The sequence below is a fragment of the Puma concolor genome, chromosome B4 (genome assembly GCF_028749965.1).
Source record: "Puma concolor isolate L17-30 chromosome B4, mPumCon1.1.hap2, whole genome shotgun sequence".
Classification (NCBI taxonomy): Eukaryota; Metazoa; Chordata; class Mammalia; order Carnivora; family Felidae; genus Puma; species Puma concolor.
This window is the reverse complement of record NC_141673.1, coordinates 99,962,772-99,976,544: the sequence shown is the minus strand read 5'-3', so window position 1 is coordinate 99,976,544 and position 13,773 is coordinate 99,962,772. Positions and strand designations below refer to the sequence as shown.

General features: G+C 45.5%; 1 protein-coding gene and 1 long non-coding RNA gene across 2 annotated transcripts in view; one reads left to right on the top strand and one right to left on the bottom strand.

The window, feature by feature from the left end:
- The window catches only part of A2ML1 (alpha-2-macroglobulin like 1), a 49,760-nt gene that overhangs the window by 20,813 nt on the left and 15,174 nt on the right, over positions 1–13,773 (top strand). The window contains exons 12-23 of the mRNA XM_086714138.1: positions 2,268–2,495; positions 4,950–5,010; positions 5,241–5,386; positions 5,813–5,962; positions 6,605–6,763; positions 7,943–8,036; positions 8,610–8,727; positions 9,612–9,840; positions 9,965–10,091; positions 11,473–11,594; positions 12,436–12,487; positions 12,860–12,943. Coding sequence (XP_086570264.1) covers positions 2,268–2,495; positions 4,950–5,010; positions 5,241–5,386; positions 5,813–5,962; positions 6,605–6,763; positions 7,943–8,036; positions 8,610–8,727; positions 9,612–9,840; positions 9,965–10,091; positions 11,473–11,594; positions 12,436–12,487; positions 12,860–12,943 — 1,570 coding nt within the window. The remainder of the gene's footprint in view (positions 1–2,267; positions 2,496–4,949; positions 5,011–5,240; positions 5,387–5,812; positions 5,963–6,604; positions 6,764–7,942; positions 8,037–8,609; positions 8,728–9,611; positions 9,841–9,964; positions 10,092–11,472; positions 11,595–12,435; positions 12,488–12,859; positions 12,944–13,773) is intronic.
- Positions 9,972–13,773, bottom strand: part of LOC147579341 (uncharacterized) — a 51,694-nt gene continuing 47,892 nt past the window's right edge. The window contains exon 3 of the long non-coding RNA XR_015253820.1: positions 9,972–10,043. This is a non-coding gene — a long non-coding RNA (uncharacterized LOC147579341). The remainder of the gene's footprint in view (positions 10,044–13,773) is intronic.

Sequence of the window (13,773 nt, the reverse complement as noted above, 5' to 3'; positions counted from 1 at the left end):
TGGGTGGCTCAGTTGGTTGAGCATCCAAATTCGGCTCAGGTCACGATCTCGAGGTTTGTGAGTTCGAACCCCGCGTCAGGCTCTCTGCTGTCAGTGTAGAGCCCGCTTCAGATCCTTTGTCCCCTTCTCTCTCTCTCTCTCTCTCTGCCCCTCCCCTGCTTGCTATCTCTCTCTCAAGAATAAATAAACATGAAAAAATAAAATAAAAGTAGAGTAGGGAGGACAAGATAATTCAGAGTCATTTTCTTCCCTCTATGTCCCTCCCTCCACCCGCTCTGGGGCCATTACTCATAAACATGGCAAAGAAGGAAACTCTGTGTTTTGGATAACTTCCAGGGAAGGCAACTCATACCAGTTATCAGCTGTGACACGATGCTGCTCAACAAACAACCACAAAACTTTAGTATTATACAACCACAAGTGTGTCCCTCTGGGGGACTTCTTGTCCCTCTGGGGTAGTCAGGCAGCTCTGCTGGTCTTGAAGAGGGGGGTGGTTCTTACATGCTGTGGCTCAACCGGCTGATGAAGGCCAGGCTCGCACGTCCCAGCAAACTAGTTCGGGTACATTCTTCCAGCCACGACTGGAAGCAAGAGCAAAGGTCGACACGCAAGGGCTCTTCCAAGCCTCTCCCTCTCTTGCATATGCTCACATCCCGTTCCCGACAAGTCACATGGTGGGTCTGCAGTTAGACTAACAGGGCAACACAAGACTACGTGGCAGAGGGCATTAATACCGGAGGGATGGATTGGGCCCGTGAGTGCCATCGTTCACCATGCTGCTTAAGCAAACACATACAATTTGTGTGGTGGCTCATTTAAGTAATTGTTTACATAAGGCCTCACTCAGTCACTCTACTTAGAAATAATCTTCATTTTTTCCCCCTCTTTTTTTTTTTTTTTTTAAATTTTTATGTGAATTCTAGTTAGTTAACCTACAGTACAATATTGGTTTCAGGAGTAGAGTTTAGTGATTCATCACTTACAGACAACGCCCAGTGCTCATCCCAGTGAGTGCCCTCCTCAATGCCCATCACCCATTTAGCCCATCCTCTACTCACCTCCCTCCATCAACCCTCAGTTTGCTCCCTGTTGTTAAGAAGCTCTTATGGTTCGGGGGCCCCTGGGTGGCTCAGTCGGTTAAGCGTCCGACTTTGGCTCAGGTCCTGATCTCACAGTTCGTGGGTTTGAGCCCCACATCTGTCTCTGTGCTGACAGCTCGGAGCCTGGAGCCTGCTTCGGATTCTGTGTCTCCCTCTCTGTCTGCCCCACCCCCACTTGCACTCTGCCTCTCTCTCTCTCTGAAAAATAAATAAACATTTAAAAAAATTAAAAAAAAAAGAAACTCTTATGGTTTGTTTCCCTCTCTCTCTCTTTTTTCCTTCCCCCCCCTTCTCATATGTTCATCTCTTTCATTCCTTAATAGAAATGATTATTGGGGCGCCTGGGTGGCGCAGTCGGTTAAGCGTCCGACTTCAGCCAGGTCACGATCTCACGGTCCGTGAGTTCCAGCCCCGCGTCAGGCTCTGGGCTGATGGCTCAGAGCCTGGAGCCTGTTTCTGTTTCTGTGTCTCCCTCTCTCTCTGCCCCTCCCCCATTCATGCTCTGTCTCTCTCTGTCCCAAAAAATAAATAAACGTTGAAAAAAAAATAGAAATGATTATTTAAAAAAAATTTTTTTAACGTTTATTTATTTAAAAAAAAATTTTTTTAACGTTTATTTATTTTTGAGACAGAGAGAGACAGCATGAACGGGGGAGGGTCAGAGAGAGGGAGACACAGGATCTGAAACAGGCTCCAGGCTCTGAGCTGTCAGCACAGAGCCCAACGCGGGGCTCGAACTCACGGACCGTGAGATCATGACCTGAGCCGAAGTCGGCCGCTTAACCGACTGAGCCACCCAGGCGCCCCTAGAACTGATTATTTTTAACCTTACTATCCTTTACACCTGGTTTTCTTATCCCTTTGATTTCTGTGTAATCTTAGTCATGCTTATCTACATCTCTTGCATCAGTCCGTGAAGGTGTATCACCCACAATTGAGCATCACTTGAAAACTATAATTTCACTCGTCTGCATACCAAAGTGCTGCTGCACATAACCACTTTCACAGATTCTTCAATCATCCTTAGCTGGACCTCTAGTAAAACATCCACAGGCCATTCTTAGGCAGTGAAGATTTGAGAGAGATGGTTTTGAAAACCATAAGAAGTCCATGGGGTTACTATGGTGGGGGCTTGTGTTAAAAGCCTTTTTCTTTCTCTTTTCTTAGGGCAGATTCCAAATGGAAGATCTGGTATATAAGCCAGAACAGGTGCCTCATTACTACCAGAACGACTATCTGCGCCTGGAGCCCTTCTACAACACGACTCGTAGCTTCCTTGGCATCCACCAGCCAAGCGGAGTCTTGGCATGTGGCCAGCCCCAGGAAGTGCTGGTGGATTATTACATTGATCCCGCTGATGCGATCCCTGCCCAGGAAGTCATCTTCTCCTACTATGTGAGACAGGGCAATGAGGGCTGGGGAAAGTGCACGAGGGAAGGAAAGGAAATGAGGAGAGTGAGATGGAGAGGGTGATTTATGTCTAGAGACACAGTGCCAGTCACGTGGGTAATTTCAAAATGTTTAGAAGCCGTATTTAAAAAAATGAAAAGAATAGGTCACACTAATTTAAAAAATACATTTTAGGGGCGCCTGGGTGGCGCAGTCGGTTAAGCGTCCGACTTCAGCCAGGTCACGATCTCGCGGTCCGTGAGTTCGAGCCCCGCGTCAGGCTCTGGGCTGATGGCTCAGAGCCTGGAGCCTGTTTCCGATTCTGTGTCTCCCTCTCTCTCTGCCCCTCCCCCGTTCATGCTCTGTCTCTCTCTGTCCCAAAAATAAATAAACTTAAAAAAAAATAATAATAAAATTAAAAAATACATTTTAGGGGCACCTGGCTGGCTCAGTCAGGGGAAGAGGCAGCTCTTGCTCTTAGGGTCATGAGTTCAAGCCCCACACTGGGTGTAGAGAATATATATATAAAATGTTATGTATATGTGTGTATGTAATATATGTATATATACATATATACACACATATATACATAATATATAATGTATACATGTATGTAATATACATAATATATATGTATATATATAACATACATAATATATAATATATGCATGTATGTATATATATAATGTATATATGTATATATGTATATATGTATAAGAATACATATATATGTATATACACACATATACATAATATATAATACATATATGTATAATAATACATATATATGTATATATACTTATATACATAATATATAATACACACATATATGTATAATAATACATATATGTATATACACACATATATACATAATATATAATCATACATATATGTATAACAATACATATATGCATATATGCATAATATATAATACATACATGTATGTATAATAATACATATCTATATGTGTATATATACATAATATATAATACATACATATATGTACGTGTATATACACACACATATGTATATATACACACACATCTACACACGTATATACACGTATATATGTATAAGTTTAACCCAGTGTATCCAACATATGATCGTGTCAACCTGAAATCAACACCAAAATTATTAATAGATATTTTACACTTCTTGTTTCAGCTGAGTTCCAAGTCTCTGAAACTCAAAGTGTGTATTTTGTAGTAGCCACCTTTCAAGGGCTCCAGCAGTCACATGTGGCTCGTGGCTACTGTATTGCACAGTGTCGGTGTAAAGGATGGGGGTGGATGTGAAAAAAAAGAGATTTTAGAAAGGAGCCCAGGGAAACTGGGAAGATAAAACGAAGAATTAAGGAGAACACATTGCTGGTCAGGGCTGAATGGGAGCTGGGTGCGTGAATGGGGGAGAGGGTGTGGAGGGGCTGGGACTCAGAACAAATTTCATTCTGTGATTCATTGGTCAGTAATTTAAAAATAGATGATAAAGGTTAAAATTAACATTGATAGCAGCTTTGTGGTGTGAGTAAAATCACAACTTGTGGCTTGATAAGCGGCTTTACTGGTCACCTTGGTGATAGCGGGGAATTAGATTTGTGTAAAGCCCGGGTTTGTCGGGGCCCAGAGTCTCTATTCTCTTATCACCCTCTCCAAGTTTCTGAGGGATTTTCTCCCCATGGATTCATTTCAGTGTCTTCGCGCAGAAACAATCATCCTGACCAAACAGGATGAGGAGGGGTAGACAACATAAGGAGTCAGAGTGCTAACACGGGCACTGTCTTCGGGACAGGAGTGTGGGGACAGCCGGGGGGCAGGTGGATGGGCTGATCAGTGTGGAAGGGCTGAGGGCCAGCTGAGAGTCTGAAGAGCCGGCCCTAGAGCCCTTGACTGCCGTCTGAGCTGACAGCCTGCTCAGAAACAGTTTCACTGAATTTGGTTTCAAGTGAGTGAACAGGGAGAGTTCCACGAGGGGATTTCTCCCCCAAAGAGTCAAATGTCAGAAGGGCTTAAGGCAGTTTAAAGTGCACTCGTTTCCATTGAATTTTGAATCAAGCGATTAAAAAAAAAAAAGTTATGAAGATGGATGGATTTTGGGTTGACTTCATGTTACAAGGAGTATAAGAGAATCGAACCTGGAGACCCTCAAGTCACCAAGAGCGGTGGACAGCTCTCTATTGTGAAGAATGGCTTCTGTTCCGTTTGGCCCCGAAGTAATGATGACCTTTGTCTCCTCCCATCCTTGGCCGTGGTTCTCGGGAGCGCCTCCAAGAGGAAGGGTCATCAAGGCTCACGGTGCCATCCGACATTTGACAAACTGACGGATGCGGCATGAAGCACTGAGCCAGGCTCTGGAACTAAGAAAGGAGACTTTCCTTATGCAGAGAGGCAGGGATGCTCCACAAGTAGGGTCCCATAACTTCTGTGCGGTTGATGATTTTTTTTTTTCTTTTCTCTTTTTTAGGTAGTGGGGAAAGGGCGTTTGGAGATAGAGGGGCAGAAACACCTGAATTCTGAGAAGGAAGGTGAGTGTTTAGGCTTCCACTGAAAGATGAAAGTATATCTTCAACTTCCAGGAAGCTCTTGTTATCCCAGAAGCCACAGAGAAGAAGCAATGAGAGAATACCACTGATCACCACAGAGCAGGAGAATGGGGGGGCCGCAGCTAGGGCATGAGAGGCGTAGACTTGTGGTTGGAGGTCATTGGCGGACGAGCGCGCATTCTCATCCCTGTGTATCCCCTCTTCTTTTCCAGGAATGAAAGGCTCCTTCTCCATCTCACTGACCTTCACTTCCAGACTAGCCCCTCATCCTTCTCTGGTGATCTATGCCATTTTCCCCAGCGGAGCGGTTATAGCCGACAAAATTCAGTTCTCGGTAGAGATGTGTTTTGACAATCAGGTAAAATGGCAGTTGAGGGAGGTGAAGAAAAGGTCTGGGCAGAGAGAGAGAGAGAGAGAGAGAGAGAGAGAGAGATCTTGTGTATGCTGGGGCTGGAGATCAGGCAGGGACAGAGAAATAGGAAGATAATGGGGAGGCGGACGTCATTATCGTATTTATATCTTCAGGATGTTTTGTTGAAATTGCTCTCTTTCTTTTTAGAAAGTCATGCCGGGGAAACCGTGTATCCTACCCAGGTCTTCTTTCTTTTTAGTTTCTGCCTCGTAAACTTTCTGTGTTATTCTGTGCTGAAAAAAATCAGTCTAAAAGTGAAGGAATGGGCCCCGATGCCAGAACTGGGGCATATTGGCAGATGAGGCAAATTATGTTGTTTCTCCCCGTCTCCGGGCTGACCTGATCCCCAAGTTATATTTTTCCCTTCCCCAGGTTTCCCTTGGCTTCTCACCTTCCCAGCAGCTTCCAGGAGCAGATGTGGAACTACAGCTGCAGGCAACTCCTGGGTCCCTGTGTGCCGTCCGGGCGGTGGATAAGAGTGTCTCACTGCTGAGGCCAGAGAGAGAGCTGAGCAACAATTCTGTGAGTAGTCTGCTACTGGGGCGGGAAGAGAAGACAGTGTGACTGCACTCGAACAAAAGATGGATTTCAGGGAGTGAGAAAGAAAGGCTGAGGGAAAGCCTTATGGTAGAAAAGCTGGTGGGGAAATAGAGGTAAACTGATGGCATGAGAAAGGCAGGGCTCATGTGGGCATAGAAGTAGGAAAGATGTAATCGGAGTTAAGGGTGACAGATTATTGAAGAAGGTGAGAAAGGGGGGGGGGCTGGGTGGCTCAGTCGGTTCAGTGTCTGACTCTTGATTTTGGCTCAGGTCACGATCTCGTGGTTCGTGAGTTCGAGCGCCCTGAGCTCTGTGCTGTCAGCACAGAGCCTGCTTGGAATCTTCTCTCTCTCTCTCTCTCTCTGCCCCTCCCCCGTTCACGCACATTTCTCTCTCTCTCAAAATAAAGAAATGAGCTTTAAAAAACCTTTAAAAAATGGTGAAAAAGGGGTCAGAAATGTAAAGGTAGGGGAGATTTTGTGATGCAATAAATACAGGAAGATTTCGGGAGTAACGAAGAGAAATAATACGAGGGCGGTGAGCTGTGGCACCACAGTCCGAGAGAAGTTTCTCTACTGATTTCACTGTGTCAATAGTTTATTTCCTTTTCCCTTCCTGTTTCAGATCTATAGGATGTTCTCATTCTGGTACGGTCACTACCCCTATCAGGTGGCTGAATATGATGAGTGTCCAATGTCTGGCTTCTGGAACTCTCCACAAACCCTCTCGGTTATGTGGAGGCCTTGGTTCTCTGAACGTGTGGACCTTTTCCATTTTTTCCAGGTAGATGTTCTTACCCGTTTTGTTCTTGTAGAAACAATGGTGGTGGTGGGCGGAGGAAATTCCTTACCTAAAAAAAGCAGAGAGACTCATGTGGGCACTGAGGGGATAAAACCTTGGAAGAAACTCCTAATACGTGAGGTAGCCTCTCCTGGTCCTTATCCTGGAAGAAGGTACCCAACTGCCCAACTGCATTGGAAGAGGGCCACCGTGAGAGGCTGTGTGCAGCCTCTTTCCATCATTATAAACATTACGTGAGTAGAAGTTAAGTACTTTATGAGTAGGAGCTGGGGATGCCGAGGCCTAAGTCTGACCAGAGGTCTCTGAAGTCAGGAACCATGTCTTGTTCATCTTTGTATTCTCTCTAATGACTGATCCTTCATAATACTCAATGTGTTTTTGTTGAATTGACTGAGCCGATATGGTTCCTGCCCTCAGAAAGTTCAGGCTAAATCAAATAATAAGGGCACAGTGACTAACGTTTGGAAGAAGCATGAAATATATTTGACAATGAAATAAGTGGATTACTATTCACTGATAAAAAGAAGGATGAGATCTTGTCATTTGCGCCCACATGGGTGGATCTTGAGGGCGTTATGCTCAGTGACATAAGTCAGCCAGAGAAAGACAGATACCATATGATCTCGCTTCTATGTGGAACCTAAACGACAGCAACATCAAGCTCATAGAATAATTCGGTGGCTGCCAGAGGCAGTGGGCATGGGGTGTGCAAAGTGAGTAAAGGGTTGTCAAAAGGCACAGACATCTGGTTTAAAAGAAGTCCTGGGGATGTAACATATAGCATGGCGACCGCATGGCTAATAATATTGTATTACATATTTGAAAGTTGCTAAAAGAATAGATCTTGAAAGTTCTCATCGCAAGAAAAAAACATTTTTTTTTTTTGTACCTAGGTATGGTGATGGATGTTAACTAGGCTTATTCTGGTGATCATTATGCAGAGTATATATTTAAAAAATTGCAATTTTTTAAATTTCTGGCTGGAAGAAGTGAACAAAACTTGGCGGCTGAGTGTTGGGGAATAAACACCTGTATTACAGTTAACAGGAAAAGAAGGCTTGGTTCAACCCTTTGAGGATAGACTGCCTAGGCAGTAGCCCACATAGTAAGGGAGGGGACCACTTTAACTCTTCGTCCTCCGGTTTCTTTGGTGCCTATCAGGACATGGGCCTGAAAATACTGTCCAATGCCCAGATTAAGAAGCCAGTAGATTGCAGTCACCAGTCTCTAAAGCACAGCATTGCAGTGGCGGAAGGTAAGCTACCCGTGTAGCTTAAATCATGGAACACTCCAGAAGCGCACTCTTCGCCTCCTGTTCCTGTTGCCTCCGGTCTGAGTGATAATGGCTTGCCGGTCATGGACGCAGGCAGCCAGATCTCTCTCTGGGGAGCACTTTTGAAGCTTGAAGCCCTTACCTATTCATCCCCTGGCCAAACCTCCTCATCTGTCACTTCCCCCTGATGGCCTCGAGACTAGTCGGTTCCTCAGTACTCCTTCCTCTTTGTCTCTGACTTGTTCTCCATTTCCCTCTAAATTTCTTGGTCGTAGTTCCTCTGCCTCAGCTTATCGTACAACAGAAGTCTTTTGGGAGAGCCCGGGTGGCTCAATTGGTTAAGCATTCGACTCTTGATATCGGCTCAGGTCATGATCTCAGGGTCGTGGGACTGAGCCTCACCTTGGGCTCCACATTGAACATGGAGCCTGCTTGAGATTCTCTCTCTCCCTCTCTCTTCCCCGCCCCTACTTGCACGTGTGAGAGGTCTCTCTCTCTCTCTCTCTCCCAAAAGTCTTCTGTTTTCCCAAATTCCCTTATTCTTGTTCTCCTCAGCAAATTATGGTAATCGTCTAGTGAGTTTTGAATCATCATCTTCATCACTTCAGTCAGAGGATCCTCAGATCCGCCAGTATTTCCCAGAGACTTGGCTCTGGGATCTGTTTCCAGTTGGGTAAGTGATGCCTCAAAGATATAGCAAGATTGTACCTTGTGGAGTCAGCAGCGAATTTGGAGTCAGATCTTTTTTTTTTTTAAATTTTTTGTTTTTTTATATGTATTTATTTTTGAGAGACAGAAAGAGACGGAGCACCAGTCAGGGAGGGGCAGAGAGAGAAGGAGACAGAGAATCCAAAGCAGGCTCCAGGCTCTGAGCCATCAGCACAGAGCCTGACGCGGAGCTCGAACTCACAAGCCATGAGATCGTGACCTGATCCAAAGTCAGACTGAGCCAACCGACTGAGCCACCCAGGCACCCCAGAGATAATGTTTTTTTTTTTTTGTTTTTTTTTTTTAAGACATGGAGTTACTTATTTATTTTTAAAATTTATTATTTTTTTAAATTTTATTTTAGAGAGAGAGTGCAAGCAGGGGAGGGGCAGAGGGCGAGAGGGAATCTTACGCAGGCTCCACGCTCAGCACAGAGCCCGGGCCGGGGCTCGTGACAAGCTCATCTCAAGGCTCCTGTGTCCAAAAAGTACATGAAAAGATGCTCCATATCGCTAATCAGAGAAATGCAAGTGAGAACCCCGACGAGATCGCACCTCACAGATTCAGGGGCACTGGCTCTTTCAGATACGTGTGTCCACACGTGCCCACCTGCTCTTACCCCCTCCTCTACACAGGCACCCCCTTCTCCCATATTTGTACATCCTCACTCCCCCCGAAGGGTCACACTCTGAGGCTGGCATGTCCCTCAATTCAGTTGCCTTTTTTACCTTCCCCCCACCTCCGTGACAACAACAAATGACTTCTGCAGGTGAACTGATAGCTTCCTCCACAGTGTTCTCCTTGTCCTGCTGTGTGTGCGCGCCTCACCTGGGTTCTGTGTTCTCACAGTAACTCAGGGAAGGAGGCTGTCCACGTCACGGTTCCTGATACCATCACCGAGTGGAAGGCCATGACTTTCTGCACCTCCCAGACTAGCGGCTTTGGTCTGTCACCCACTGTTGGACTGACTGCTTTCAAACCATTCTTTGTTGATCTGACTCTCCCTTACTCAGTAGTTCGAGGGGAATCTTTCCGCCTTACTGCCACCATCTTCAATTATCTAAAGGACTGCATCAGGGTAAGAGCCGAGATACGGGAATCTCTGACCCCGGGAAAGAGATGGGACGCGATTCCCCGTTTTCCTAAGCCTCTGTGCGTGGCTGCCTGTACTCAGACCCTTTATATTCCCTAAACATCTTCAGGTTCACACTCACCTGGCTAAATCCGATGAGTACCAGGTGGAATCGGGGACAGGTCCTCAGGACTCCAGCTGTCTCTGTGCTGATGAAGCAAAAAGCTATCACTGGAATATCACAGCTATCAAGTTGGGTAAGGGGAGGAGGGGGTGGAGGGAACAAGAGAAGCATAGAGCAAAGCTCGGTCATTGAGAACGTTACCCTTGCCTCTCCTGCGTTCGCTTTGTTCTTGCTTTTTCATTTTATTTGCCTCTGTGTTTGCCCTCTAAACCTATGCCATCAATAAATAAGCGAATGCTCTTTGATCGATGACCAAAAAGTTATCCAAACGAGACTATTTTGAGTGCGAAAAGGGGAGCTTTTTTTTTTTTTTTTTTTTTTTATTTTTATTTTATTTATTTTTTTTTTTTTTTAAATTTTTTTTTTCAACGTTTATTTATTTTTGGGATAGAGAGAGACAGAGCATGAACGGGGGAGGGGCAGAGAGAGAGGGAGACACAGAATCGGAAACAGGCTCCAGGCTCTGAGCCATCAGCCCAGAGCCTGACGCGGGGCTCGAACTCACGGACGGCGAGATCGTGACCTGGCTGAAGTCGGACGCTTAACCGACTGTGCCACCCAGGCGCCCCGTAAAGGGGAGCTTTTGATATTTATGGCAGGACAAGGGCTATAGAGTCTTGTTATTAATCAAGCACTTACTAAAGGCCAGCCTCTGTTCTGGCTGCTTGGCCTGTACGAATTCATCTAACCGTCACGATAGCCCTAAGAGATGTCATTTGCTCTTAAGATAAGATCCTGGCGACTTAAAGTATGGTCTTCCGATGTATTAGTTACCTAATACATTAGTTATCTAATACCTGTCTGATACAACCACCCTGAAAACTTAGAGGCTTAAAAGAATAAGCATTTCTCATCACCCCGTTTCCGGGGGCCAGTAATCTAGGTACTGTTTAGCAGGGTGCCTCTGTCTCAAGGTCTCTCATCAAATACCAATCAAATCGTCACCCAGGGCTATGTTTTCATTTGGAGACTTGACTAGAGGAGGATCCGCTTCCAAGCTCCTTCCAAAGCCTCTGTCCCACACGGGCTGCGGTTCTTGGCCTCAGCTGTGGGCTGGTGGCCTCCCTCAGTTTCTTGTCACGTGAATCTGTCCACCGGGCGGCCTCATGACAGGACAGCTGGCCACCTGCAGAGTAAGGGGCCCAAGAGAAAGAGTGCCCCTGAGATAGGAGCTATAGTCTTTTGTAAACTAATCTCAGAAGTGGCATCTCATTGCTTCTGTCCTATCCTCCTCTTTGGAAGCCAGTCACTTAATCCAGCCCACGCTTTGAGAGGAACTGACACAGCAGTATGAATACCGGGATGCAGAGATAATTGGGGACCCTTAGAGGCGGCCTACCACACTGGTCTTTGAATGCCATTAAGTTTAAGGAGCACTGGTCTGGAGGGGAAGAGACCTCCTTGGACCTCCGGCAACAGGGCTAATGCCTTCCTTTCTCCTTCTTTCTTGTCAGGTCATGTAAACTTTACTGTTACTACCCAGATTCTGGACAGCGATGAACTCTGTGGGAGGCAGAAGGGGTTTGTTCCAGAAAAGGGCCAAAGTGACACACTCATCAAACCAGTTCTGGTCAAGGTGAGTTTTCTGCAGGCTTAGCTTCACGAGGTAGAGACAGCAGGCACCCCGGGGGTGCTCTGTGTGTGTGTAGCCGTACGGTTGGTCTCCCACGGCTGTCTGACTCCAAGTGCAGTCAGGTAGCTCATTTGCCTTCTTCTGTGACCCCTTTCTGCCCTTAATTATTTGCCTACCCCATACCAATGCTCTATGACAGTGCCTAATACAGCGCCGGCTATAGACCCTCAACGAATGTTAGTTTCTCTTATTAAAAATCTCTACTATCGGCATTTGCTGCTTTTCTTTTATCCCCTCAGGAACCCCATTGCCAATCATGCCTCTTAGAAGTGTCCTAAACTTGCCCTTAGTTCTTGCCCTTGCACAGAAAGAATTTTACTGGTAGATCCATCCCTGTGTTGAAATGGAGTTCTCAGGGTGCCCCGGGTGGCTCAGTCGGTGAAGCGTCCCACTCTTGACGTTGGCTCAGGTCATGATTTCACGGTTGGTGAGTTCGAGCTCCACATCGGGCTCTGAGCTGACAGTGTGGAGCCTACTTGGGATTCTCTCTCTCCCTCTTTCTCTGCCCCTCCCTGGCTCATGCTCTCTTTCTCTCTCTCTCTCTCTCTCTCTCTCAAAATAAATAAATAAGCATTAAAAAAATTTAAAAAAAGGAAAGAAAAGAAAAGAAATGGAGTTCTTCTGAACTTCAAGGAGAAGCTCTGTTTTCTCTTGTTGGGAGAAACCCTAGGGGCACAGGGAGGGCCTTTTCTCCCCATTTCCCATCCACTTCCTGTTCCTTCAGGGCCACCTGCCCTGACATGCACCTTCATTGTTTTGCACTCTATGTCTCTCTTCATGTCAGCCTGAAGGAGTCCTCGTGGAGAAGACACACAGCTCATTGCTTTGCCCAAAAGGTGGGTGAGTGCAGAGAGGGGTTGGTACTGAGAATTCCCGTAGCCAACGGGAGACTTTCTTGGGCCAAAGGAGGAATATAAAGGACAGGAAAGGGTAGGAGAGTCTAAGGGTGCTGTCCCTAATAGGACCAATTAGCTGAGAGACAGGATGAAGAAAAAATGTACAACACAATTGTGTGTGTGTGTTTTTTTTTTTTTTAAGTTTACTTTCAGCAAAGAGCACTATGAATAGGTTAAAAGAAATTTGCCTCCATCCCACAGCAAGGACTGGGTACGGACAACCCTGGATTATAGAAAGGTTTTCTATGGTTTGGGCTTGAACTCCCACTGTTTTGACCTTCTATGCTTTCCCCTTTTCTCTGCCTCTCACAGGACAAGTGGTTTCAGAATCCATTTCCTTGGAGCTCCCTGTGGATGTGGTTCCTGATTCAGCCAAGGCTTATGTTGCGGCTCTGGGTAAATAGCCAGAGATTCTTGCTCAAAAGGACAAAAAAAAAAAAAAAAAAAAAAGGGGCTGAAAGTTGCTGAAAGTGTGGAGTGGGTTGGGGCATGTGGACCTATCCGAGGGAAGATGTGTCAAATTAGAAGGGACAGAAGAAGAGCTTATTCTATGTAGTGGGCAAACACAGCCTCTAGATAACAGTACATGTGGGATTAGATGTCTATGGTAGTTAAAAACAGAAAGGAGCCTGGATAGGAAGAAGTTAAAGGTCAGGGAAGCTTCATATGCGTTTAGGTTCAGGTGGTCTATAAACTGAGTGGAGGAGAGACATAATGTTTGTAGCAACCTTTAAAAAAATGAGGAATTTATCTAGTTGAGTATAGCGTAGGGGAAATAACACCATATTTACAAAGACAGGACACTTCTCTGGGCAAGGAGAGGGATTGAGTAGAAAAGCATGAGGTTGAAAATCATATCAAACCAGGTTGCCACATGACCTTGAATAAGTAAACAATTCTGATCCTCCCCCGCCCTTCTGCAAGACTGTGATGATAACCCACCTCTCTGGATTGGTGTAAAAATTAAATATAAAGTTTCCACCACAATATCTAGCATATACTAGGAGCCCTGTGTATGTTAGATCATTTCTTTACTCTGATCCCCTACTAAGATCCTTTCCAGGATAAAATTTCTCTATTTTGACTGTAGTTGAGTCAGACCTCTAGTGTAGCACTCATTTTTATTGTAGGATGTAGCTCACTGTCTATGTCTGTCTTTCACGCTGCATTGTGGGCTCCTTGAGGACAAGGGTCACCCCCCCTTTTTTTTTTTTTTTTCAACGTTT